Consider the following 27,357-nt stretch of genomic DNA (forward strand, 5'->3'; position numbering starts at 1 on the left):
TTAAAAAAGACAATCTTTTGAAATACTTTACTAGACGGGGTTTTGCCTTCTTTCACGAAAAAAATCTTTTCTTGACTTTAAAGAAAACCTATTAGTTGATCAATCATGGATCGAGATCCCTAAATAGAAGGTTGTTGTACTGACAAGTCAAGAATTTTTCCATGATGGGCAAGAAAATTTAAAAAAAGTGAAACGATGATTGATAAATAAGCAAATTTAATGGTTATGTTTAAATTCCACAATGAAAAACGTAGAGATTTGCAAGTCTGTTTTATTGTCTTTTTTCTCCCACTTTTAATAGATACACCTAAAGTATTATATAGGAGTTCAATACCCTTTTCTACTCGAAATCAAGCATAGAGATTCCAAAGGACACAGCTTTTCCACAATCAAATGATAGGATTAGACGATTTCCCTTTCTTGCTTTAAATTTATTTTATTTAATTTTTTATTTCTTATTATGTGGAAATTGAACTAGTAAAAAGCGTAATTTTATTTATCAAGTGGGACAAAGTGAAAAAACAAGATAATATTTGTCTGAGTAGTCTATTTGTCTTTGAAGTAGTCAGCACCCACTTTAGAGTTTCATATATAGCCCGTTACAAGGATCTTCCATGCAATTACCATTCAATTTCTCAAAGAAAAAGGTTAGAGAAAAAGAAAAAGTTAATTGTCCGTTAGTATAAGATTAGGCTTATTCAATTACGAACCAATTGATAAATTGATATTTGTGTTGGGATATATACTATTAACCATATATTTGGATATAGTATTTATTATAGAACAATTATTTATTCATTGTTTAATAAAAGAGTTAAATAGATCGTATTTTAGTATTTGTGTGTTTACTTACATATAGTAGATAGTTTGCTTATCTTACGAGAAGATTAAATAAAAGTTCTTATAAGTATAAAATTTATGTTCACGATCTAAGATGAAAATTGGACATGCCGTCGGTATGATTATAAAGCAAGATTAATATAATGTATCTTCGTTGTGGGAACGGTACGATTAAAATGTATACATCTTGATCATTTTGTATGTATTTAAACGGACCCAGTAATGAGATAAGTGTTTTCTTGAATATATAAAACAAATTCTCTAGTTCATTAAATGTACTTATGCTCTTAATCTTGATATAATTATTATGATCAATGTGATTTGTTTATTATTTTGATTTATTAAAAGGTACGACTCGATTGCGGAGATACATGTATTTCCTGGTAAATTGGATAATGGCAAATTACATTTGTGAAATAATAATTAGTAGATAGAATCCATGTCTACGACTTTGAGATTGATGATACCCCGCTATGGATGCTTATAAGTCTCTACGTGAAAACACATGGAGTGGATTTTGTATCAGCCACGTGATATAAGTTAAGCGGAAATATCGAAGTTGATTAGTTAATGAATTAAATTGTCGGTAATTTAATTTAATTGATTGGTATCATAATCTTAACATGGGGGGATTAAATAAGATTTAATGAAAGATTTGAGAAATTGAGCGGGGAGTGCGATTACGATTTTTTAGTGGAACGATTCGTAATTTATTATGGTAGGATTAATTGAGATATTTCGAATTAATTCCATAATAGGAAGCCTCGTTAATTAAATTATGTGGTCCTTCTTTGTGCGGAATAATAAAGAATTAAATGGAATATTATTTTTTGATGGAAAATAAAGACCGACGGGTTTTGAAAAAGGAAAAACCACAAGCACACAGTTAAAATAAAATAACTTTTCCGCCAAGGAGGTGAAAGGGTTTTTCTGAGTTTTACTCTTTTTCCATAGAAATTAAGCACGTAATTTCGATTCACAGTATTATTCGTGTTACACAACGAGAGAGGAGGCGAAGGATGACGATGTTGGATGGTGTGTGCTCGTGGATGAAGATTCGATTTTTGGTTCTTAAATCAGCGCTTCGAAGATAAGTATCGATTTTATGTTTGATTAAAATCTTTGATTATGTGTTTCTATTACCATACATTTCAATCCTGACTATTTACTTCCCATTACGTATGCCTATATTCCATCAATTTGTTCCTTATTTATTTACAAGAAATAAGGTAAATGATTATTTTTTTAAAATACTGTACGAAATATTTTAATTTTATTCTTGACTATACTTAGAACACTACTAAAAAAACTGGATTTTCCGACCTCAAAAAACCGACCTCAGTTGAAGTCGGAAAAAAACCGACCTCATGAGGTCGGTAAAATCGTAATAGTTATTTTTCAATTTTTTTAAAAATAAACCGACCTCATGAGGTCGGTAATATTGTATCAAAATTTGAAAAATAAAAAGTACCGACTCACTAAAATAAATTTAATATGATGGTAAATATTATCTTTTATTATTTTTAATTTAAAAGAATACCCATGAGGTCGGTATGCTTTTAACTTAAAAATAAAATTATTAAATATACCGACCTCATGAGGTCGGTAATATTAGCCAAATAAAATTAAAAGAACCCCAATTAATGAAACCCTTCTCTTTCCATTTCTCTCTCTTTCCCTCTTAACGTTTTTGAGGTCTCTCTCTCTCTAAACCTAATACACCGTCGACGTTACCAACAGTGCAGGGAGTCACCGTCGTCGTCGTCCACACCCAGAACCACCGCTGCCGTCGCCAGTTATCATCAACATTTGAGGTTGGTTTTCTTTCTTTTCTTGGCTAAGAAATTTGTTACTGGGTTGAGTTGTTAGAGCTTCAGTTACTGAGTTGTTAGAGCTTCAGTTACTGAACTTGACATTAATTGTATGCTTCAATTTGCTGAATAAAAGAAGAGTAAACACAATTACACATAGAGGGTCTTCCATAAATTCTCAGAAAAATTACTTTGGCCATTTGGGGATACAAAATAATGAAATTACTTTGGCTATATGGGGAATCAGATCTAGAAAATAGTGATGATGCTAAATGCAATTACCAATAAAGGGTCTTGAATATATTCTCCAAATATTACTTTGGCCATTTGGGGATACGAAATAATGAAATAACACTCAATTGGAGTGGAAAATCAGGAAAGATGAGAATACAGATGGGTTTTTTTTTTTTAATTTTTTTTACATGCTTCAATTACTGAAGTTGACATTATGTACTTCAATTTTTTGAAAGAAATATATAAGAGCTAAACGCAATTACACATAAATATTATTAAATAAATTCTTGAAAACCCACTTTGAAATTACGCATGTTTCCTTGAGGGTCTTCTTTTTTTTTTGTGTGTGTATGATTAATTTTTGGGGCAAATTTTCATGTGTTTGGTTATAAATTTTGTGAATTTGTGATGGTTTCTTGATTCTAAGGCACATTATGAATAATAAACACATGATTAGAGGTTTGAAACACGTACGAAACGCTTTTCTAAAAATGATATCTGCTCCCTCTCCATTGCTATGGGATTTACGCAAATAGTTTTAGTGGATATGACATGCCTATGAATTTCTGCACTAAGCAAATAGTAAAGAAATTCTATTGGAAAACAAGAATGATGGAACTTAATCTTTGAACTTGAAGAAGAAAGAGTATTTGCAGAAGGTTGAAAAGAAGGAAAAAGTTACTTTGCAGTGAAAGAAAAGTAACTCAGCAAAGTAACATTGAATTGATTTTTATAAATAAAATATTTAATAACCAACACACCCTTTTAATAAAAGACACATCCTTTCATTTAACTTCTAAATTTAAAATAATAATAATAATAATTATTATTATTATTATATTTAGATAAAATCCCAACATAGGTATGGCTCAGGATCTGTCTTGATCTTATCTATCAATCAGCTATGTTGCAACTCCAAATTTGTTAAAATCAGTTATAAGAATCTTGTATATCCATTCTGGTCTATGTGAGTCCATTCTATTTCATACTAGATATTTGTCGAATTGTCGTTTAAGTCAAAACAGATAATTTCTAAAATAAGGTTCTTTAATATAACCTTGTCCTAACACTGGCGCACAATGCTCTAGCCAGACTACAGAGGCTTTTGGCAAATCGTTGGACCTCGGGTTAATACGAATAGCTAAACTTTAGTTCTAACTAGGTGATATCGCCTATATGGATCCGCTGTTTCTAATTCGTTCTATTCTTAGCGAAATCCTTAGATTATAAGTCTTTTGAGACAATTTCTTTCCATTGTGTTGCATCTACTCACCAATTTGCATGTCTATGCGGGACATGGTCAAAACCATCTCAGACAATCGTTTATCCTTTATTTGTGCTACTTGCACTCTATGTCGGATTTGATCAATCATACAGTTGTTTAACATTATATGACTGCAATTCTATCTTAATATCAATATTTTTACGATACTCTTCTTGTGGATATGTTGGGTCTTAGAGGTCCAGTATTCACTCTCGTATAACATTGTTGATCTCTCAATCCTTCTGTATGCTTGCATTTCAGTTTGTTAGGTATTTTATATCTGTCTATCTCATAATACACTCATAATATCATATATCAATCATCAAATTTCAGTTCTATGTGTTATGTCTCCGTCAGTCATGTCATTCTCTTAGAAGACACAAAACCATAATGACGTCTAATTTCACTTCATTCTTTTTATCTTTTTATGGAATCTAAACTTACGCCGCATTTATTCTTACTTCTACTTATTTGAAAACTTTTAATCTCATTAGTGCTTCCCTATAGTTTTAACTTTTGATTAACTCTCCTGTTAGTTTTGTCAAGTAACACAATATCTATGATCTATCTACAAGTAGCATAAGATAAAACGTCATCCTCACCATTATTAGTTAACCGTCGTTGTAATCTGCAAAGTGCAAAGTGACCTCTAAAACGATTGCTGAGCCCTTATAGGAAAACTCAGAAATTAGTTTATCCATGAATGAAGTGTTGAGGCTTCCAATGTTTGCACGGATAGTTGCAGCCATTGGGATGTCAAACCCACTTGCAGAATAGGGTGGAAAAAGTGGCCATGTTGTAACCTTGTAATGCATATTGTTTCGTTCTCTAGGTTCTGTTCATTTTCTTCAATCCAAAAGGTACAAAGTCCCTTGCTTTACTACTCTCTGCTGGTCTTTGTGTTCAATTGGCCTTCATTCTTTTGTTGAATTTTTTGGGTGAACTCCAGATGTGTAGGTTTCTTGGTTGCATGCTAATTTTTCTTCCTTTTTTAAAGCCCCAAATTGGTAATATCTTCCGTTTGTTTATTTTTCTTCCCTCATGTTTGCTTTCTCATTTCATAGGTTAGATGGTATTCCAGATTTTTCTTCTTGGTGTTTATGAATTGGTTAATGTTATGAAGGATGAGATTTTTTATGTGAGTATTGACTTGATGAGAAAGTTTGTTCTTTTAAAGCGCCTTAAGAGAAGCCATTTTCGTGAGCCTTTCAGTAACACCAAAAACAAACATAAACTGGCATTGAAATTCATTTTTATCAATTTACTTACTTCCCTCTTGGCGTTCCTCAAAATTAATGTTTTTTGCATGAATTATGTGTTTGTGATGATTCAGAGTTTGGAACTTGAGAAAATGCATTTTGGTGTGGAGACACGTGTTGATTTTGTGCTGTGGCTTGAAACTGACGTGTCTCTGAACATTCTAATGCGTTTGGGTGATCCAGCTGATGTGGTCTGTGCTGGCGCTGTTTCACGCCTTTGGCGCCAATTTGGTGAGTTGTTCAAGCTTTCACTTTTCTCTTTGTAGTATTTTTCTCTCTCATCATAATACTACACTCCTAATGATGTTAATTTTCCACAAAAAGTAAGTCATATATTGCAATTTCCTATTTCTATTGTGAGACTCTTATACTCATTGTCTATGTTTGCTATACTTATGAGCCTAAAAGCTCATAGTTGCTCTTTCTTTATATTCTCTCATCATTATAGATACTTAAGTATAGAGTCTTACCGATCAAAAAAGTAAATTAAAGAGCCTTTCTGCAGTGATAACATATTCTTTGTTTACATCTAGACCTAGTATGAGCAATGCCACTAAATCCACCATATGAATATACCTGGAATGAGTACAAATAAGTGAAGCCTCAGAAAGAGGAAGGAGAATCCTCTTAAGGGTACAACCAACGCAATCATAATCAAATTTCTTTGCTTTGTTCTCAAATACCATGTGCAAATTAATTCATGTATGAGACAAAAATACACTGTATATGAGAATCTCTCAAGGTTCAAAAAGTAAGGTTAGACCTCGACCAAATTACCTGGTCCTTTTTGGTTTTCCCAGGCGATATCAACAACCTAAAATGTTATGTAAGTTGAAATATTGTAATATGTCTCCGACCTTGGCTGTGAAGAACCTCTAATATGCGTCTATCTCTTGTGTCCCTATTTCTCTTTTATATTTTAGAGATCGTTGAAATCAAGTCCAGATTTCTAATGACTTGATTCCAAAGTGTCTAAGTTAGGGAAGAGCTGAGATGGATATTACATGAACCCCAGATTAATCGGTCCTTAAACTTGAATATTGTTCCTTTTCAAAATTTATGGTATCAACAGCAGATCACAAAACCGAGAATAAGCTGATTAGGATATGTTTCTGATCCTGGCAGGGTAGAGCTAATTACTATATGCCTCTTTCTCTGTTTCTCATATGTGCGTACACCGTGTTCCTTATGGTTCTTCTGTGCATTTTAGAAGCTTGTCTCCTCGTCCAGAAAAATTGAAAGAACGAAGATCTGCTTTCTCTAAGTAACTGTCAGAAGAAAGTTCTTCCGGTAAGCTGTGTGGACTTGATGAAGATCTTTGGATGTAATTATTAGACTAGTGTATGACTTCTACTACATAGCATTGTTGTCTGTTATCTTGTCTTCTCCATGTTTCTTGGTTAATCCAAGTATCAGAAATTCAAGCACAATGTGCCAGTATTAGAATACTTTGATGGTCTAGGTGAATTCCTAAGAATTGGGTTAGAAGATGAAAGTACTAACCGATGAATTTTCATCCTCCTGGTTTGCCAGTTTTCTGAAATCTGGTGTGAGTGATTGTATCACAATGATGTAGATGTCTTGGCGTAATTGTGTTTACTTGTTTTCCTATTCTAGTTCTGGTTCAAATTTCAAAAAGTTCAGATCCTTATTGCCACTATTTACATGCATGGTTTAAAGGTTAAATGGTTAATTTTTCTTAACTTCAGATGAACTGATTGCCCTTTATTTGTTCTTTCCCGGGTGAATTTACTCACACTAAGCCCAGGAGTAGCTCCTTACTTAGGCAGATTCATCTCCTTCCTTTTCTTGAGGAAATCGTTGTGGGAAATTCGCTGTTCTGATGGGGAAAACTATAGGGTAACATATATCTTTCTCTGTAAATTAGTAATAATGCATTAATGTGGTATTGTTTCTTCTTTACGCACTCCCAATTTGTGAGATGTATTAATGCAAATGATCGGCCTTAACAATTAATCAATCAATTTGTCAGCTATGGGAATCCTTTGTATCCATTCTGCTCTATTGAGGAATACTTCATCTAATTCTAAATAACTTCTCTTATAATTTAGAGGTTCTCTAAAACAAGAGATTCTACAAATTTCATGTTTATCCCTACATGGGTCCTTTGCTATATTAAATTTCTATTTTTAGCTAAATCCATGTTGATTCGGTGACAGAGACAACTATACACCATGTAATTTTATGCGTACCAACTACATCAATTCTTCTGGCTTTATGATGTTGCATCAATTTTTCAGAATTCCACAATTTCCTTCATACAGAGAATTGATGCTATATTAAGCATTTCTTCAAGAAATCTAGGGATGCCATTTTTTGCCACTTAAAGGTCATTGAAGGTTTACTATCATTGGGAGAACGAATGAGTTGAACTTCTACTTATTTGTTTGCAGTGGCTACTAATGGAATTTCCAAGCATCTGTGTCTGAGAAAGTTTCCGCAGCTTTCTAGAATTGCACGTATAACAGAAGCAGATTTGAATGTAGCAGAAGGAAAAGATGTTGAGTCTAGCAGTTCCAGTTGGGAGACTCTAAAAAGAGACCATAATGTTTATGCTTCTCTACTTCAAGCTATTGAAACATCAAATTCATGTCCAAGTAATTGCATAGGTAATGCAGTTAGCGCTTCAAGTACGGACCATTATCCAGATGAAAGTATTGTGCATACTCTAGTTCCAAGAGACAGATATCAAGATTTACCTTCACACTGGTCAAGTATAGGACACAGTGATCCCAATGCTTCCGAGACGCTAGTTTACAAATTGAAAGCTGATCTTTGTGTCATCACTGAAATAAAGATACAACCTTTTAAAGGTGATTTGTTCATTCTCTCTTATCATCACCTTGGGCACTAAATTCCCTCTCGACTATTCCCAATCAGACTTCCAAAGTTTTTTTTATTGCTCTTTTGCTAATATACAAACATTTCCAAATCAGTTTATTTCCATCAAGGAAAGCCCATATGCTCTGCAAAATCTGTTCGGTTTCGATTAGGACACCCCAAATCCTCAAGAGATAAGAGTGATCTCCTGTACTTGCCCCAGCGACAGCCTGCTGATGACAAGTTTATATGGACGTATACCTCAAAAGAATTCCCTATGAAACAGGTGCGGTATAAACTTTACTTTTTCCCAACACAGACAAATCTTATGTGCTAATTTTATTTTCAGCCAAAAGAGTACTTCAATCTCTTGCTCTCTAAGGTCCATATACCCTTGTTCTAGTGTCTTAGGTTTATGGTGCAAATTTTCATGGGTTTGGTTTGTAATTTTATGAGTTTTTGATGAGTTTGTCATTCTAAGGTCCATTTTAGCCAAAGGGAACTTATGAGACTGAAATGTTGCTCCATAAGATTTATGTAATGTGGTATAGGGCAACTGGTGACTTGACATTAATATTAAGAGGAGTTAAAATAGGATCATATTTGATTTTTTGTGTTCTGAAAGAATAAACTAGAAGATAAAGTTGTGTCTGAAAGAGTAATGCGGATCCAATCGATTCTTTTTTCAGATATTGTCCCATTAGGATCAATTGCATTGAATACAAGTTTTACAAATTCAACGTATCAATTTAAGTTTGATTTGGTTTATGATTCCAAACTCCTGAAAAAGACGTGCATGATTTTGAGTAATTGGTTTTTGCAAATACGAGAATCATATTTTCTTGAACTTTGTTTCTGTTATTGTTTGAGCTGTTGTCTTGAAGTCTTGAAGCCCTTTTCATTGAAGTACTAATTCCCGGTTTCTTTCTAGGGGAGATATCTGTATGTGTGAACTCGTTCTCAATTCTCACGAAGTCATTGCTTCCATTACCGGACAAATATCATGGCTTAACAGATATAGACAAGCGCTATCGACAGCGGTGAGTTTTATTTATTGTGCAGGTTTATGGTTGAAGCTTCTAGTTGCATGGTACTGACTCATTATAGGAGGGGTGACTGCATAACTATCATAGAAATTCTCTAGAATGGGTCATTTCAAAATTAATTTTTATCTTCTCAGTTTGGATACATAATATGACTGTCACATTTTTTTCAGCCAGAATAATTTTAGATATTCTGGTCAATTCATAGAATGGTAGATGCTACATACATAAGCAACTCTTATAAGTTTTTCTCCAGGGGTTGTCTGCATATGTGTTGGTGCCCTTGCCTCGTATTCTGGCTATGCAGTTCTGCTTGTATTTGCTTTTCTCTTTCTTTTTTTAATAACCAAGAAATCCCCGAGGCTAGTAGCACACAATTTGAAACTCGATGAATAATGGGCCTACCCCTCTAGCCAAAGGCCCCTCTAGCCAAAGGCTAGTACCGCTAGAACAAATCCCTGGGGGCTTTGCTTTTTGCTTCCACATAACTTGATCATTTAAAGTAGCTAAAGCAAACGAAAATATGCAATCTACCTTAGATTTGGGCATTTGGCATATGTCTACAACTATTTTTAGTGTCGGGTTTCCGGAGAGGATATCTTCAATTACAAACGTTTCTCTGACTTTCTTCTCATGATATCTTATGCATGCAAGGAGGAAACCAGTCAAATGATTAATTTTCTGTACTATTGCATGAAAAAGTTATTCAGGGTGTGTTCACTCTCCTTGCTGTTTATGATAGGTATGTGGACATGATTGCAAATCCTGAGGTGGTTGATACCTTTCGCAAGAGGGCAAAGGTAGGCTAGCTATTTATTTGTCTTCTGACTGTTACGTCAAAAGTACAATATCGTCTTTCTCTTATCATCAGTTGGTTACCTCTTGAATTGTAAACCTTCCAGTAAATTACTTTTACTAAGCAGTATGGATATTTGCCAAGTTAATAGTTTGTGATTGTTGGTCTACAAATTTTCTTCTATTTCCTCCTTCTAAACTAAAATGACTGGAGACTTCATCAGTTTTGACAGTTAGGGAGCATATAGTTTTCTGTTATTACTTTGATCTCGAACTATCTGTTGGTTAGCATCCTCCACTTCCTATATCATCTCATTATTTCTTAACAATTGGTTACTAGATCATAACGTATTTTTGTTATCACGGGTTTATATTGCAAGCTGGATTTTTAAATATTGCTTTCAAACATGCATTTTGTTCTCTCTGTTGGTGGTAGATGATTTCAGAAATGCATGTAGCAAATCATAAAGCTGATATCTCACTTATTAAAAGAATGATATTGTTTTCTTCATCGATGAATGAGGTTCTTTTTCGTTGTCTCTTCTTTTGGTTTTATAAAGTCTCTCCTTTGTTAAGGATCCATGTGTCTGATTTACTTGATTAGGTTTCTAGTTCGATCTATTCCATCGAGATCATGAGCTATAAATAGCCAATTCAGGCCTCAAATTTAAAGCTACTTTTCAGCTTATAATTGTAGCTTCATGATATCTATCTATATATATATATATATATATATATATATATATATATAGATAGATATTTCATTGCGAAGTTGTCCTCTATCAAATAATGGACTTATAACCACATTTAACTAATGAAAACCACAATCTACAAGATACTACTATGAATTTTCAAGTATAAATGAAAATACTCTCAGTTGTTCGTACTGCTCCGGGCATTTGTTTCTTTGGATCTTCCCAGAGTAATTTGCAATATTCTCTCGCAAATGAAGTTAACCTCAGAAATAGAATTTTTCTGCTTAGTGTTATATTGTTGTCTTTCTGAAATTACCTAAGGTGGAGACTTGTAGTAAACTAATTCTGCTACTTTCTCTAGAAGTTCTGCTGCAATAGGCAGTAATGGACGTTGTAAAAGCATAACATTTCTTCTTCTTCTTTTCCTATGAAAATTGTGCAATATATTCCATGCTGATTTAATCCCTCCTTCAGTAGATTGTATCAGAAATACGTAATGCAGTGGAATCTTTTGGCTTTTTGGAAGTTGAAACACCTGTTCTCCAGGTTTGTGAATTTCCTTTTGGTTGTATGGGCAAATGATCTCCTATTAAGTTGTGATTTATTTTCCATTTTAGTGTTTTTCAATAAAGCTTGGGAGCTACTCTTCCATGAAAGAGTATAATATGTTTTCAGAGTCAAAATATTTGCTTTTGTAAACTACAAGTGCTGGATGCAGCAGAATGGTTGCTCCTCTTGTTCAGGGAATATAGGTTTTTTAACTGATATTGGTTGTTAGAAGAAAGGGAATATGTCATAAAACTCTCAAGCCAGACTGAGTTGCTTATTGAAATAACTTTGTGGCTTCAAACATGTAGCTTTTGATGTCCAGCAAGTATACTCTTAACGATTTGAAGAATATGTTTTCTTAGGTGTTTACTAAATGTTTGATAGTTTTTTCTATTGAATTCGAGATTTAAGTTGGTTGCTAATGTTACCTTTTTATTTCAGAATCAATATCAACATTCAAAGGCGGAGTTTCTTCGTACTCAGCCACCCAACACAGAGCTGACAGAAGAACAAATGGAGGAAAGGTGGCTTGAGAGTGTTGGTGGTCCCACTAGGTTTGGCACAGCTTACGGAATGCCACATCGTGCATTTCGTCAGTACCGGTCGCCCCTGGAAGGCCTACATTCTTCCAATACCGAGTCGTTCGATAGAGTGAGTGCTATGGCCATGGAGCAAAAGATTGCTGAGCTATCTAGCCAGCTACAGGCCTCAGAGGAAAGGGAGAGGCGGAGGGACGTGCAGTTTGACGGTATGAGGGCCCAATTAGACGCTATACTTGCTTCGAGGGGGATTCCCTCGTGTCCTGATGATGCTCGTAACCCCCATACTCAATCTAGTGGTGCGGCTGATGATGGGACTCATGTGTCAAACACGCAAAGGCATGTTTGAATGTTAATGTTGTGGTGGATTTGTGGATTTGCGAGGGGTGAAGTAGTCTAATGTTGTAGACTAACTTAGTGTAGACTAGTTTAATATTTTGTGGATGTTTACAAATGTTGAAGTAGTTTAATGTTGTTTTGATGTTTGCGAAGGTTGAAGTAGCTTAATTAATGTCTCTTGTGAATGTTTGATTGACGTTTTTATTCAACTTTGAAGTAGTTTCGAATTGAATTTGATGTTTTGGTGGTTGTAATATATGTGTTGTAATAGTAGCTTATTGTTTTATGTATTTATAGTAGTTTGGTGTATTGTTGGCAGCTATTTGAGCTGGTTTTAATTGAAAGTAAAATTATTTTCATCTTCACAGGGGGCAGCTGGAATAACAGCTAGGTGCTACAATTTTTTTTGCAGAATATGAGGTCGGTTTTCTGGAAAATTTTCCAGGGAATTGCAATTTACCGACCTCATGAGGTTGGTATTTTGGAAAAAATTTTCGAATTGCAAATTACCGACCTCGTGAGGTCGGTTTTGCGGAAAAAAATTTCGGGGAATTACAAATTACCGACCTCATGAGGTCGGTATTCGGAAAATTTTCCCGGGAATTGCAAATTACCGACCTCATGAGGTCGGTTTTACGGAATTTTTTTTTAGGGAATTGCAAATTAACGACCTCATGAGGTCGGTATCCTGGAAAATAGGACGACAGAAATCTAAAACAATATATATATTCTATATATATTCATATAACTTACCGAGCTCATGAGGTCGGTAAACTAATATCATTATATTATTAATATAATTTACCGACCTCACGAGGTCGGTAATTTATATAATTAATTAATTATAATAGCCGACTAAAAAAAATATTACCGACCTCATGAGGTCGGTTTTTTGCGACCTCATGAGGTCGGTAATAATTCCGACCCACTCTTTTCCGACCTTCAACTGAGGTCGGTTTTGAGGTCGGTTTTTACCGAAAACCGACCTCATGAGGTCGGAAATTGCCCTTTTTTTAGGTCGGGAAATCCAGTTTTTTTAGTAGTGGAAGTTATTTATACCCTTGCCGTTAGTAAATAGCGTCATATTTATCCTTTGACATATGGAGCTCTAAATGTATGAAGCCTAGCTACCAATCGAAGTATGAAGAAGAGTAATTCTAAATCATACTCAAAAGTAGATGAATAAATCTAGATGTTTTTCTCAAATTAAAGTACTTTGATACGTGGGATTCACTCCATCTGCGTTGAAGTTGCATTAAAGTTCAAGACAAATACGAGCATATTTGCTAATAGCAAATGTATATAAATGATCGAAAATATAACGGGTGAAATACTTTAGGTATTTATACGGTGAAAGAGTAGATTGGGATAATTTCTGGTGAAAGAGTAGATTAGGATAATTTCCCTAAAGATATGAAGTGTACTTCCAAATGAACAGAGTCATAATAGCAATTATCTATGTAATCTCTTATTTATTTGATGCTATTAAAATGAGTAAATATGACAAATTTTATCGTTGTTAGGTGTTTAAGAAATATTAAGTTCATCATATGATATCATATTATCATCCCTCTTGTGGTTTGTCATTGCAAAAAACTGTATGTATCACCCACTATAACATGATCACATGTTCCATTAAATGCTTATTAATTGGTGAATTATTTTACTTCATGCTGTATTGAACTACAAAACTATTTTTTTTTCTTTCTATTTGCACTTCCTCATCCTCTAGTGAAACCTAAGGCGTTAAATATTTGCATGTGCACAACACGAAAGAATTTGAGCATTTTAATCCCAAATCTAACGGTGATGCATAATATACACCAAAATCGTTATAAACTCTTCTAAAATCCTTATACAACATATGTGGACTTTATATATCTTAACCTTGCACTTTTTAGAACATTAATTGAAGTCCTACATCAAATTCATTTTTTTTTCTTTTTTTTCTTTTTTTAGATGACTCAAGCCATTTCTATGTGATTTTTCATTCCTTTTACGATAAGAGTGATCTTTGGACCAACTGCTAGAGAGTCTACAAGCCCAGCGCCCCTCTCCCTCCAAATTCATAATTTCGACTGCATCAAGAAATAAACTGAAAATCTCAAGTAATTCAGATTCATCGAGATAGTCATATTCCAATAAAGTTAATATACGAAACTTCTCTAAACTCTAATTAATGAACAGATTGCCCAAATAATTCAATAAATTGAGATATTTATGCTGCTTGATTTAATTCCTAATATTTTGCACATCAGTCTCTCATCACTTCTGGCTTTAATCATAGTCGCTAACAAACACAATATATAACGGCGCAATCAATAATAATACCAGTGTCATAAAAGTGGTCTAGTATTTTGACAGGTGAATGGAGGAGTTATTGTATTTTATTGTTGTCTTCATTACTTCTTTGACTCCTTAATTTACAGTGTACATACAACTTATCTTTTTTATTATTATTGTTGTCTACATACTTGTCTTGAAGACGAATAAATCATTTTTGCCTCTTTATTGCTCTAGTTTAATTTTGTCTCATAACTAATTGATCGGACTATTTGCAAATGCTTCTATTTACTGTAGCCTCTAGGCAATAGTTATCCCCTCATTTTTAGTTTTCTATTAAGCATAACGAAAAATTAAAAATATTAGGATATAAACAGATCTCTCTAGATTCTATTCATAAAAAATAAAGAGTGCAACTGGCACAAGATTTACCTCTTAATTAAAATTGTAAATATTCACTACAAATAATTAATTCTTCATTTAAAGTCAATAATCTTTTGGACCAAAGAAGTGATTAGGATATGTTGCAGAATCTTGTATTTACCTTTGGCTGAATATATGCCATGCATGTACAGTTATTATAGTATTTTATTTCGGGTCGAATCTTGTATATATTGCTCGAGATTTTAGTATATTAATAGTTATTGAATGGCTTAAATGAAAATTATTCTCTTATATGCAAGTAGTCCACAAGTATATGTACGATTGATTATCAATTTCTCATGATCCCAAGTAGTTTAGAACCATAAAAATCACATTTTTAAGAACGCCACCGCTGACCGTACCATTTTAAAAGGTGGCCGTGCGACCTATATATCCAGCGATGCTAAAGTTCAAAGTATTCTAAATTATAGAGAAAAACGTTTAAATATGTCATTGAACTTTATAAAATAATCCAGATTTGTCATTCGTCAATAACTGAAGTTAGATATACCACTTCTGTCATAATATTGATCCAAACATATACCCTTATTTACTAAAGGTAACCTTTCCAACCCAGAGACATTTTTCACAAAATGAAAAATATTCAAATTGATCCTTGAGCTAAAAGAGCTTTACGACTTTCATTCTACCCTAAACTAATACTTAAACTTATACACCACCAAAAGAATATGGTGCATTGAATGAAACTCCTTACTTATCTTGCTTAATTAGAAGTCTCGTATTTAAGCCCCGAATATGAATTTTTTTTAAGTAGGGAACGTTTCTTCAATCGCCTGAATATGATTTTGTTTAAGTAGGGAACGTTTCTTCCACGATTGAACCCTACGCATCGCAAATCATGATATAATCAAACTGCAATGCGGAGTAATTAATCTTTACGGAAAGATAGGGTAACTATACAAATTTCAGGCAGCGACTGGTCAATCTACTGGAAGAGCATGTTCTCTCTAGAAGTAATAATAAGAGAACCAAAACAAAACAAGCAGAAAGACTAGGCGAAAAGGAAAAAAAGGTAAATGAGAAAGAGCAAACTTCAGTAAATTTACTAAGAACTTACAATTACAACATTATTTCTTTTCAATTATGTACAAACAATTTCCTAGCCAAAAATTCTCTGGCACCTTGTAACATAAATAGTTCCCATCCAGCTAAAACATTGACTAAATTACCACATTTGTCATCTTTTCAACTAAACTAGCCCAGCTTCCCCATTTTTCTAATCCAATTATGGATCATTTAGAAATCCACCTTTTTCTTCTCCTTTCCCACCGCTTTTGGGGCCTTTTTATAAGCAATAATATTTTTCTAATATAGTGACCTTTTTAAAAAAAACCATTGACCCACTTTCTCTATTCTTCGAGAAACCACCAGAACCAACACTGATAATTACCTCCATTGTACACGTGTTCTTTATCAACGTCACCTCATCTTCCTGGTTCCTTCTAGCAAGTGGTCCCCACCTTCTGGGGACCACTTGCCTTTTTTTTTTTTCTTTTTTTTTTTTGATGAGTTAAAAATCATCTCAGCCTAATCGATCTATCCACGGTTGATCATCATCATTTTGATGTCCGCTTCCTGAATCTAACGGCTCTGATTTCACGTCTGATCCATGCGAGTGTACTTGATCCTGCACCATTTCTTCACGCGCTTCATTGCTTCTCCTCACGCGCTTTACACCAATTGAAACTCCAAACAATTTTGGGCTTATATCTTCCTCCGCCTTCACACCGCTACTCTCCGCCGCCGTGAAGGTGCCGCCGCCGTCTACCTCCGCCGCAACCTGCCCACACCGGCTCTAAAGGGTTTTAAAAAAATACAATATTGAGTATTATTTGTAGAAAAAGTATACTTTTCATATAAAAGGAAAGAATTACCAGAAGAAATTTGATATATTTGAAGTACTACTTATATCTCAAAAAAAGATCAAATGTATTTGACTATATTATCAATTAAAAAAGAATAATTAGAAGAAATCCATTATGAAAAAAAAAGCCTTTGACAACTTTGCATAAGCTAGAAAAATGAACTTTCGTAATAAAAATTTTAAAAGTTTAAGCCTCTATTCATTCTAAATTTAGGCCACTAATTTAATTGAGACGCTATTACCTGCTCCGTCGGGAGCAATTCGAGAGCTCGTCCTTCTGGTATTCCTGACGATGCCGGCGGTGAATAAATAGACATCAGATTGTATACATTATTACATAAACTCCTCAACCGATTTAATTCCTGACTCAATTGCGCGTTCTCTTTCCTCAACCGCTCATTTTCCTCTAGAAGCTCCGGCGTTGTCGTACACGTGGTGGTCCTTAGCACCGCTGCAGTTGCGGCGGCAGCTGTTGCCGCCGGTGATGAGTTGGATGATAACACCTGCTCGTCACCGGAGTTTGACGGAGATATCATCCGCACCGCCGCCGGAGCTACCGCTACCGTCACCGCTTGTGCTGCATTTGCAGTTACTACCGGTGAAACGGCAGTACCTGCCGGTGAGATTTTCCGGCGTTGAATGTCACGAAGTAGTCCTTTCTCACCTCTCCGAAAACATTCATTCGCGAATTCCCATCGATCAGGTACCACTTTCCTGAATCCCTAAACAATAATTTCACAAAATAGTCAAATCAATGAAAAAAAAAATACTACTGACAGTTCTTAATTTTAACTAGAAATTTAGACGTAAAAGCTTTAAGTTTCAAAATAAAACTCAAAAATAACGTCAAAAATACTACTGATAAATCACGATGATTAACTTCTTAATTTTAAGAGGAAATTCAAACATAGAAGCTTTAAGTTTTTCCAAGAATAAAACTCAAAAATTACGTCAAAATACTACAAATCGCGATAATTAACAGCTCATATGAAAAAATTACCATAGTAAACTGTTTGAGTCTCGAAATCCGAAAAATGTCAAATAAATTGAGACAGAGAGAGTAATAGAAAATGATAAAAAAACGAATTTTTTTATGATGAAAATAAGAATCTTACGTAAGTATTAAGCTGCCTGACAAAACTGGAGAAATTATTATGCTTAAAATATTTAGGGAGCAAATCTCTAGCAAATTCAGCAGGTTTCCAAACAATGAATGTTGTTCCATCTTCATTCCACGAGATCAACTCGTCGATAACAGGATCATCCACGAGCTGATAAGTTTTCGTCAGAAATGGCGTTGGTAGAGATCTCTGATTCTCAGCACCAACGGCGTTAGATTCGCCGGTCTGTTCAACCGGCGATGGCACCATGACATCCACTGTTGCTACTGCTAATACAGATCCAAACACCTTAGAGAGAAAGTTGAGGATTGTTTCTAGAAGTTTCTCAGGACGAGGGTAGGAGGGAGAAAGAAAGAAATGGTTGATAAGGAGAATATGATGGGAATAACAATAGCAGAGGGTAAAATAGGGAAAGAGTTAATAGCCTTTTTGGTCCTTGATTATTGATAAATTCTAATTTAGATCCTTATAGTATTTGCCTGGGGCACATTTAATCTTTAGTTAATAAAAGGGAAAAGGGTCAAAAATGCCTCTCTATTTTGGGAAAAGGGCTAAAATATCCTTCGAATTAATTTTGGGTTAAAAATACCCCTTCACATTAAAGTTTTGAACTACTTGTCTTATCATGACATTTTTTGTCATGCTTTCTCTTGAGCAAGTGTCTTTTGAAAACAGTTTCCCTACCTTTCCAAGTAGGGGTAAAGTTTGCGTACACTTTATCCTCTCTAGATCACACATTGCGAGATTCACTGTATGTTGTTGTATTAGTCGCTTAATTACTCATTTATTATGTTAAGCTTGTGCTCTTACTCTAAATTTAACGGTAATATGCTTTTAAAGTAGTTGAAATACAATATATTTCTACATATTTCGATTAATTCAAGGTTAAATTTATTTGTCAAATTTCACAAGGATCAAATCATAATATACCTATAATTTTGGGGACCAGAAATGCTATTATCTCAATGAGGAAATTTTTTAGGGGTAACGTGGGACCCAGTAACTAATATTTTTAGTTAGGAAGATGCGAGAAGGAACCTTTGAAAATTTTGGAGAGCTAAAAAAAAAACTAAAAAGCTGTTTTTTTTTTTCCAGAAGGTTCTACGTTTCGTTAAGTTTCCAACATCATTAATGTTGTGTGTGTGTCTTTAGTTCCCACTTTGAAAATGTACTTGACAGAAAGAGTACGTGTCGGTTATGGAATGCTTATTCTTACGTTGGAGATAGAGAGATAAGGATACTGATGCGTGACATTTATAGAGTAGAGGATTCGAGTATGAATTTGCGAGTACAGAATTTATTATGTGCAAAAAATAATATATATTTTAAATATTATTTTCTTTATATAGAATTCATAATAAGTAATCAAATCTCAAAGAAAATTATAGAATCAGATTACACACAATAAACCTAGAATCATGAAATTAAATGCAACACAGATGTTAACTTTGATATTTATTGTGGTATTGCGCGAGTGGGAATGTTAATACCAATGTTTTAAAAGCGGAGGGCGTGGTGGCGTTGTACGCAAAGACGGGACGAGGCGTAATCGACACACCCGTATGTCTCATGTATCTTTAATTTTATAGTTTTATTACTAAAAAATAAGTAAATGTAAAATTTTCATTAAAATTCTCCCGGATTTGAAATGGGAAAAAAAGGATTTGCAGTCCTCTACCTTATCACTCGACCATGAATAAATTCAAATAAATCACTAATGATATAATAATTATTATAACTATTATTTGATAAAGGTCACAACACAAAAAATGATAATAGCCTAGATAATCTTTAAAATGAAATCTTATGTCACTTCATCATCAATCTCCAAATTTATTAGTCTTTCCCACCCTCAACTAATATTTGCACTGACTTTTATTTATATTCCAAGAAGGAGAAGGGCAAAAAGTGTAAGAGCAATGACAAAAAAAAAAAAAAAAATGGATGAAGTTCTTGAGAATGAGTCTTTATGAAATCTCTACCATATCAATTTAAGACATAATCATCTTAAAAAAACAGTTATGACAGTGTTATTTTCTAAATAAGAGTTGCTTTCTTTATTTATATATTTTAAGAAAAATCACTACAATGCGAAAACGTGATAACATAATAGTATAAATATCATTACAATAATAATAAAAATCATAATCTATAGCAAAAATACTTAACAATAAAAATTAAATTAACGGCCGGGGCGTACGCCTTTACGTCTGGGGATTATACTTTTGCGCCCGGGACTTACGCCCCAAATTCTAAGGCATGCGCCCTATGGATCTATGCCTTTCATTTACGCCCCGGAGCGTTTTTTTACTCGTACTACAGGACTACCCCCCCCCCGAAAACGCTACGAAAACTTTGGTTAATACATATTGTTAGAGGAGATTTTATTGGCGGTCAAGCAAGATTTTTAAATAAAGTACCTAGCATGCTAGTTGCAGAGATTATGGACGTTCGGAAAGCTCTCAGTTGTTGAACTGCGATTTTGCTAATAATTATCTTAATTGAGAGAGATAATCAACTATTTCATCAAGTTCTCTAAGGAAACATTTCAAGTAATTCTTATTTTGATACTCTTGTTCATGATTGTAAGATACTTAATGAAAAATTTTCAATTAGTGTTTGTTTCTCTAGTTAGAAAATCAGGAAATTGAGTTGTTCACGCTTTAGCTAGAGCAGTCGTTTCTACGTCTAGTCCAATGGATCATAGGGGAATGTACCAGCGTCTTTCATTTCTGAAATACTCGCTATTGAGAAGATGCCTTTTTAAAAAGAAAGAAAAAAAGCTTACACTTTCAATTATGTAATTAGATCTCTAACTAAAGTTTAGTTAAAATGCTTATGGAAACCTTGCGGGAAAACCCCGCATAACAGAAATAATCTAAAAACTGAAATGAAATCATAAAGAAGCCACCACGGTGGTCCACATTATGATATTCAACAATGTAAAGTAGTGAGCGATCAGTTATAGGCTATGTGGCTTCAGATTATGCTTGAAGACTTAAATAAGATGAAATCTCTAACTCTGCATTTTGGATAGGGTGAAATGGATGCAACTTATATTGGAATGAACAAAGTCATTTTTCATGAAAATGTTCTTTATTAAATATATTTTTGAGACTCTTTTATAGTATTTGGTTGGTGCATAGAAAATATTTTATGAAAAACAGCATAGAGTTAATAATAATGTTAGTAAATTGCTCAATATTTTGATGAAATTTTCTTGAATTTTAATAATCAACAATAATATCTAATTGGTATTGGAGCAAATAATATGAAATTTAAAATTTAAAATAATTTCCTCGGAAAATACTTTTTAGCAACTAAATATCAAAAAATGACTTTCTTAAACTATTTTTAGAAAATTATTCGTCGTACCCAACAACCCACTATGTTAGAAAAATCAAAATGTCAGGTGACGGGTGTGTCTCTATGCTTTTACTAGCTTAAAAATCAGACTATATTGTCCATGCAACTTCTAAATATATAATCATGTCATATCTGGCACTGTTATGAACTTTTTTTATTAGGTGGCGTGGGCGTGGGGGTGGGGTTGTGATAATTGGAAAGAAGAATGTAGAAAGAAGGCTTTCCTTTCTAGAAAATTCTTTAATGTGATGTGGAGTTGCAAATTTGTGGTTGTGGCTCAATCTCCTCTTTATTGGAATAATTATTTATGTAGTTTATTTTTTATTGATTTTAGCAAGTCGTAGATTTAGGGTAATCTCCTATAAACTATTTTAGTCTAATTTAAGTTAATAGTAATCTTATCAAATATTGCCCAACAGTCTTTTTAAGAAAATGGAATTTGTTCATTCATTCATCACTTATTAATTTTTCGCTTATTTTTCCAAACAAGAAGTATGAGATTGAAATGGTTAAAGAATTAAATAAGTCTTATAAAGTTATATTTGTTATAAAATGAAGCTAAAAGAGTCACAATATTAATGGATGAAAACCATAGAAATAGAATGACAAAAGAGGAGAGATTTTTACTATTCTTCCAAGATGTATTACAGTCATTTCGTATGAAAACTTATGCCTCTATTTATAGTGATACATATACATTTAATATATGAATTAATGGAGGAACCATTAAGATGGTGGAAAATGGATGAGCCATTAAGATGGTGGAGGAAAATGGAAGATCCATTAACATGGTGGAGGGAAGCATTATATTTGTGATATGGACACATAATATATTTATAACACTCCCGCTTGGATGTCCATAGATGATGTGCGTCGTTAAAAACCTTATTAGGAAAAACCACGTTGGAAAAAGCCTCGGATGAAGGAAAAAGAGTACACATATCTAGTAATACGCTTTGAGAGTTGCCTCATTAAAAACCTTACCAAGAAAACCCAATGGGACAAAACTTGATTAAGGAAAAAAGAGTACAACGCGTATTTCACTCCCACGACGAAGACTAAGATTCGGATGTCGGGTCTTCGCGTTCCGATCTTGAATATCATCTTCTCGAGAGTTGAAGTTGGCAAAGATTTGGTGAACAAATGCGAGTTAATCATGAACGGATTTGTTGCACGTCAATATCACCGTTCTTACGGAGATCGTGTGTGAAAAATAACTTTGGTGAAATGTGCTTAGTTCTATCTTGCTTTTATAAATCCTCCCTTTAATTGAGCTATGCGTACGACATTATCTTCGTATAATACGTAGGTATTTTTGTATCACTTCAAGCCACATCTTTCTCGATGAAATGTATCCCGATCTCACCCACACATTCTCTACTTGCTTCATGAATAGCTATTATCTCGGCGTGATTCGAGATAGCAACGATAGACGCTTTGTGGATCGCCATGATATAGCGGTACCTCACTTTATGTAAACGGATAGTACGTTTGAGATCGAGCTTTATATGGATCAGATAAATAACACATCACACATAACTGACAAGATTTGTACTACCTTTGTTAGTATAAAACAGACCCGTATCGCTAGTTCCCTTCGGATATCGCAATATATGCTTAACTCGGTTCCAATGACTTCGTGTAGGAGAAGAGCTATATCTTGCTAGCAAATTAACGAGAGAACGCTATGTCGAGTCTTGTAGCGTTAGCAAGATACATAAGTGCACCATTTGCACTAAGATATGGTACTTCGGGACCAGAAGCTCTTCATTTTCTTCTTGAGGTCGGAACGGATCTTTACTCACTTCAAGTGAGCGAACAATCATTGGAGTACTTAAAGGATGCGCATTGTCCATGTAAAATCGTTTTAAAACCTTTTCGGTATAAGCGATGATTGATGGATAAAGATCCCTTTGTCAAATGTTCAATCTTCAGACCAAGACAAAGTTTTGTCTTTCAGATCTTTAAATCTCGAATTCTTCCTTCAAATATTCAATCGCCTTTTGGACTCTTACGGAGTTCGATGAGATTTATGTCATCAACATAACCTGACAAGTATAATGAACCACGATTTTGTTTTCTTAATAAAAACACATGGACAAATGGCATCATTTGTATATCCTTCATTTTATCAATACTCACTTAGGCGATTATACCACGTAAGCACGATTGTTTTAAACCATATAATGATCTTTGTAATCTGATTGAATACATTTCCCGAGACTTTAAACCAAATGCTTCAGGCATTTTATATCCTTCAGGAATTTTCATCTAAATTTCATCAAGTAAGCCACATAGGCTGTGACAGCATCCATCAGTATAAATAATGTGACATTTTCTGATGTTTAGTATCTGGTCGATAAGCTTTACACATACCAAGATGCATCATATCACTTGATAATTATTTCTACGTCAGCATGCTTTAAGAAACGTAGAACTCGAATTCTCACAATTTTATACAATATTGCGCGCCATATTGTATCAAAGATATCGTCGACAAGATATCATTTTGTATCGGTTCGCAATTCGACATAACTTGCGAGATCTCATCACTTCATTATTTTCGGTACACAGAACCTCTCATAAGGTTTATGAAGTGTTATGTCGTAGCTCTTCAAAGCACATTGCCTCTTTATTATGATCATTTGCTCCTCTTTTTTTTTTTCAAATATTATTATATTTGGAACCGATTCGTCTACCGTCGTTCATGCACGCAGACTTGTCCTTCGGGACATTAGGAGCATTTTGCGGATGAAATATGAAATAGTTGGGTCGACAAATGCTTCCGGCATTTGACTTGAATTATCGAGGATCATGCGATGATAATTCACGACATATTTCTTATTTGCTTATTCTCCCCACTTATTTTAGTGACATATGTCCCTATTTTCTTTGGGAAAATCCATCTGTGTGCATCATGGTATATCCATTAATCATGTACCTCATCAAATGATAAAAGATGGAAATATATAGTTCACGACCACGAACCAAATATGAGGGAGAATTTATCAAAATTTATTGATCGAAGCATACAAGTCTTTGTTGTATGCAATATATCATATTTCGGACCAACATACGAAACTCTATTCTCATAAGCAATGGTTTAGGTTTGTATTATGGAGGCATCTGATACCAAACCAAATTAGATATAAACCCGGCATTATCAAGATGATTGTCTTGATTACATATTACGAAAATTGTGCTTCCAACTCAATCATTTTGAGCGAGCAACTTCGTAAATGTCAAGCTGGGTTGACAATAAACATACATGTGACCGTCTCATAGATGCATCTATTTAAGACATCACATTACGGGTGAAGGGCCCACATTCACCTTATATATTTTTCGAATTTTGGGGATTCGGTCCTGACATTGGCTAGTTTAATCAACTTATTATGAGAACAAGCAACATAAACAAATTCTTGAAGAATCTTCTAGTTCTTCAATATGTTTTTAATACTCAATTAGCACATCAGATTTAAATCAGGACGATCAAAATGGTCTTGTCAACTGATAAAATTATTTGTACCCGTAAACTTCAAGTTTACTATCACGAGTGCTATTTCTTTTAATAAACTTACGGTTTACTATTGCATGAAATTATATATCAATAAACTACTGGTTTATCGTGGTATGTGATCTTATCATGCTCGGGTAAAATTTCACATGTGTATTTCTTACCCGTAGTAACTTGAAGATATTTAATATTTCGATCATTTGTAGTCTCAATATAATAACCATTTTTATTGTTAGTAAACTTCAGGTCTACTACAGTGTTCCGATCGTACCAATTACGATCTACGATGAATGGTATTATCATATATAACGTCTTCAGAGACTTCAATTTATTTATCATAATCAGATATTATTTGGACATTGCTAGTGTCATGATACTTGTAAATAAATAATTAGCTCTTCTGGAGCCTTTGATCATTAATTTCTATTATCAAATATTTCTTAAATACTTCTGGTACCATGAAAGCAAATTTCGACACTACTGGTGTCACGAAACAAACATTGAATTCTAAACTTCAATATTTCAAACATCTCGGCCGGGAGATTCATCATTAACATCGAACATTTTGTATCAAAGAGGCAACCACATAGTTATTAATTCCTTCACGGGAAAATACATTAATTGTTATTTCCTTCGAGGAAATCAATAACAATTAACCATAATGTATTAATGGGGTTATAGCAGAACCATTCTTACTGCTCCCTTTTTGCCTTAGAATGATACTTTGAAAAAATTATTTAAGACGTTTCGTACGAGGTACGTGTTGCTATGTCTTAATTTCATACCACCAAAATAACATGTATATTCCTTGTATTTTATCTCTCCGGAGACGAGTTGTGGTATTAGTTCATTCACTTCGGGGAATGAAACCACGATTATTTAAATGTGCTTGAAATACGACGCTCATCAATAGCTCGTTATTTTGCTCAAACACGAGAATACATTGCTTGAGTATTTCTCGGATATTTTGGTAATTCTTTCCTTCAGAGTAAAAGTTTTTTCTAGGGAGTAAAGTTTCAAGTTTTACCACTTCGGGAGTAAAGCATATAATATTCAGAATATTTCTTCTCAATTATTCTACCTCTTCTGGAGATGGATCATGATATTTTCACAATCAAATGCACGTTCCATTCACTTCAGAGAATGGATTTGTATTTGCAACATTTATCAAAAGTTTTCATTCTTCAGGAATAAAACATAATTATTTGAACGTGCCTTAAGCATATCAAATCGTGAAAGCTTATAATCTCTTTTAAGACATTGCTACTTCAGGAGCAAATTGAGGCATACATGTTTAGTCCCAACAATAAGCCCATAAAAATATTCCCACTTCTGGTGGTCATAGACATAAATAAATTTAATCATAACGATATTTAATAAATATTATCATTTCGAGTGATCATATATTTCTTGTAAACTCTCATTCTTAGTCATTTAAGGGATATAAAATTAACATCATAATCCCTCGTAATAATATTGTTCTTCATGAACAACTTTGAGGCATAAATAGCCCAGAACCAATTAGGTTCCCATGAATCAAATGAACCAACGAGTCGCACTATTAGTAGCAAACTCATGATAGCCATATCCTTTTGTGGGCCATCCTTATTACCAAGCATGATATTAAATAATTTACAAAACATACGAATTAACTATACTTTCAACCGGATATATGGATCCAAATGTCCATGGAGAACTACTTCAAATATAGTAGTGCAACTAAGAAAGGCTTAGATTACTTTACCTTTTGCCACCTTGTGCTGCCGTCTTCATCGTATAGTTTTAAACCAAATACTTGAATGGTTGTGTATTCTTACCATACCTCTCAAGACCACATCAATTCTTTTAACGTAACCAAAATTTGCTTCTTTTAAAAATTCCAAAGAATATATGAAGAAATTAAGCCGTGTGAAATTAAAGAACCTATTAGCTTGGTAACAAAGCTCCTTAATAAGGAACCCACTTTGTTAAGATGAGAGAGGAAATAATTTTGCTCACCTTTCAAAGTAGTAGGTGATATGATACATCAAAAGTACGGAATAGAATTAATTTTTTCTTACCTTTCCAAATTAAAAAGTTATCCAAAATGTTAGAGTCTCGTCTTTGATAACGTGTTATAAAATGAAGCTAAAAAGAGTCACAATATTAATGGATGAAAACCATAGAAATAGAGTGACAAAAGAGGAGAGATTTTATTGTTCTTCCAAGATGTATTACAAGTGTATTGCATATGAAAACTTATGCCTCTATTTATAGTGATACATATACATTTAATATATGAATTAATGGAGGAACCATTAAGATGGTGGAGGAAAATGGATGAGCCATTAAGATGGTGGAGGAAAATGGAAGATCCATTAACATGGTGGAGGAAGCATTATATTTGTGATATGGACATCCATAATATATTTCATAACAATATTTGTCTTTCCTTGGGTTTAAGCTTGGGTTTCGTAGACCCCTCTTCTCTTGTCATTTTTATTCTAGGGTAGAAGTGGCTTTTACCCCAAGTGTACAAGTTCAAGTAATAGAAAATTTGCATGGCTTTTTCTT

At 33.8% G+C, this 27,357-nt stretch overlaps 3 protein-coding genes across 4 annotated transcripts; 2 read left to right on the plus strand and 1 right to left on the minus strand.

Moving 5' to 3' along the window:
- The first annotated feature begins 2,507 nt into the window (after positions 1-2,507).
- On the plus strand, positions 2,508-12,518 carry LOC132041560 (uncharacterized). Its single transcript, XM_059432260.1, has 2 exons — positions 2,508-2,654; positions 11,773-12,518. The coding sequence occupies exon 2, from the start codon at positions 11,845-11,847 to the stop codon at positions 12,217-12,219; it is 375 nt and encodes a 124-aa protein (XP_059288243.1). The 5' UTR covers positions 2,508-2,654; positions 11,773-11,844; the 3' UTR covers positions 12,220-12,518.
- Positions 3,937-8,590, plus strand: LOC132041561 (F-box protein At4g00755-like; the record flags this gene model as incomplete). Its single annotated transcript, XM_059432262.1, has 4 exons — positions 3,937-4,012; positions 5,592-5,639; positions 7,823-8,242; positions 8,366-8,590. Coding segments are annotated over 4 exons (765 nt in total), but the record flags the coding sequence as incomplete, so codon positions are not given.
- Positions 12,519-15,955: 3,437 nt separating the features above from the next.
- Positions 15,956-18,292, minus strand: LOC132041559 (heat stress transcription factor B-2b-like). 2 transcript variants are annotated; one of them, XM_059432258.1, is made up of 3 exons: positions 17,916-18,292; positions 17,043-17,522; positions 15,956-16,731 (listed from the first exon to the last, which is right to left on the minus strand). In XM_059432258.1, exons 1-3 carry the CDS (start codon positions 18,168-18,170, stop codon positions 16,459-16,461), a joined length of 1,008 nt encoding a protein of 335 aa, XP_059288241.1. In that variant the 5' UTR covers positions 18,171-18,292; the 3' UTR covers positions 15,956-16,458. The 2 variants fall into 2 exon arrangements, with proteins under 2 accessions (XP_059288241.1, XP_059288242.1); XM_059432259.1 differs by having other exon boundaries at positions 15,956-16,716; positions 17,916-18,291.
- Between the last annotated feature and the right edge of the window lie 9,065 nt (positions 18,293-27,357).

This window comes from Lycium ferocissimum, unplaced genomic scaffold (genome assembly GCF_029784015.1).
Source record: "Lycium ferocissimum isolate CSIRO_LF1 unplaced genomic scaffold, AGI_CSIRO_Lferr_CH_V1 ctg10719, whole genome shotgun sequence".
Classification (NCBI taxonomy): Eukaryota; Viridiplantae; Streptophyta; class Magnoliopsida; order Solanales; family Solanaceae; genus Lycium; species Lycium ferocissimum.

What these genes read in the sequence shown, in the direction of transcription:
- LOC132041560 (XM_059432260.1), top strand. Translation starts at nt 11,845, where the DNA reads ATGGAGGAAAGGTGGCTTGAGAGTGTTGGTGGTCCCACTAGGTTTGGC.
- LOC132041559 (XM_059432258.1), bottom strand. Translation starts at nt 18,170, where the DNA reads ATGGTGCCATCGCCGGTTGAACAGACCGGCGAATCTAACGCCGTTGGT. An exon ending in TCAGGCAGCTTAATACTTAC is followed by an intron (nt 17,523 to 17,915) that starts GTAAGATTCTTA and finishes ATTATTGTTTAG; the next exon opens with GGATTCAGGAAAGTGGTACC. An exon ending in AATTGCTCCCGACGGAGCAG is followed by an intron (nt 16,732 to 17,042) that starts GTAATAGCGTCT and finishes AAAACCCTTTAG; the next exon opens with AGCCGGTGTGGGCAGGTTGC.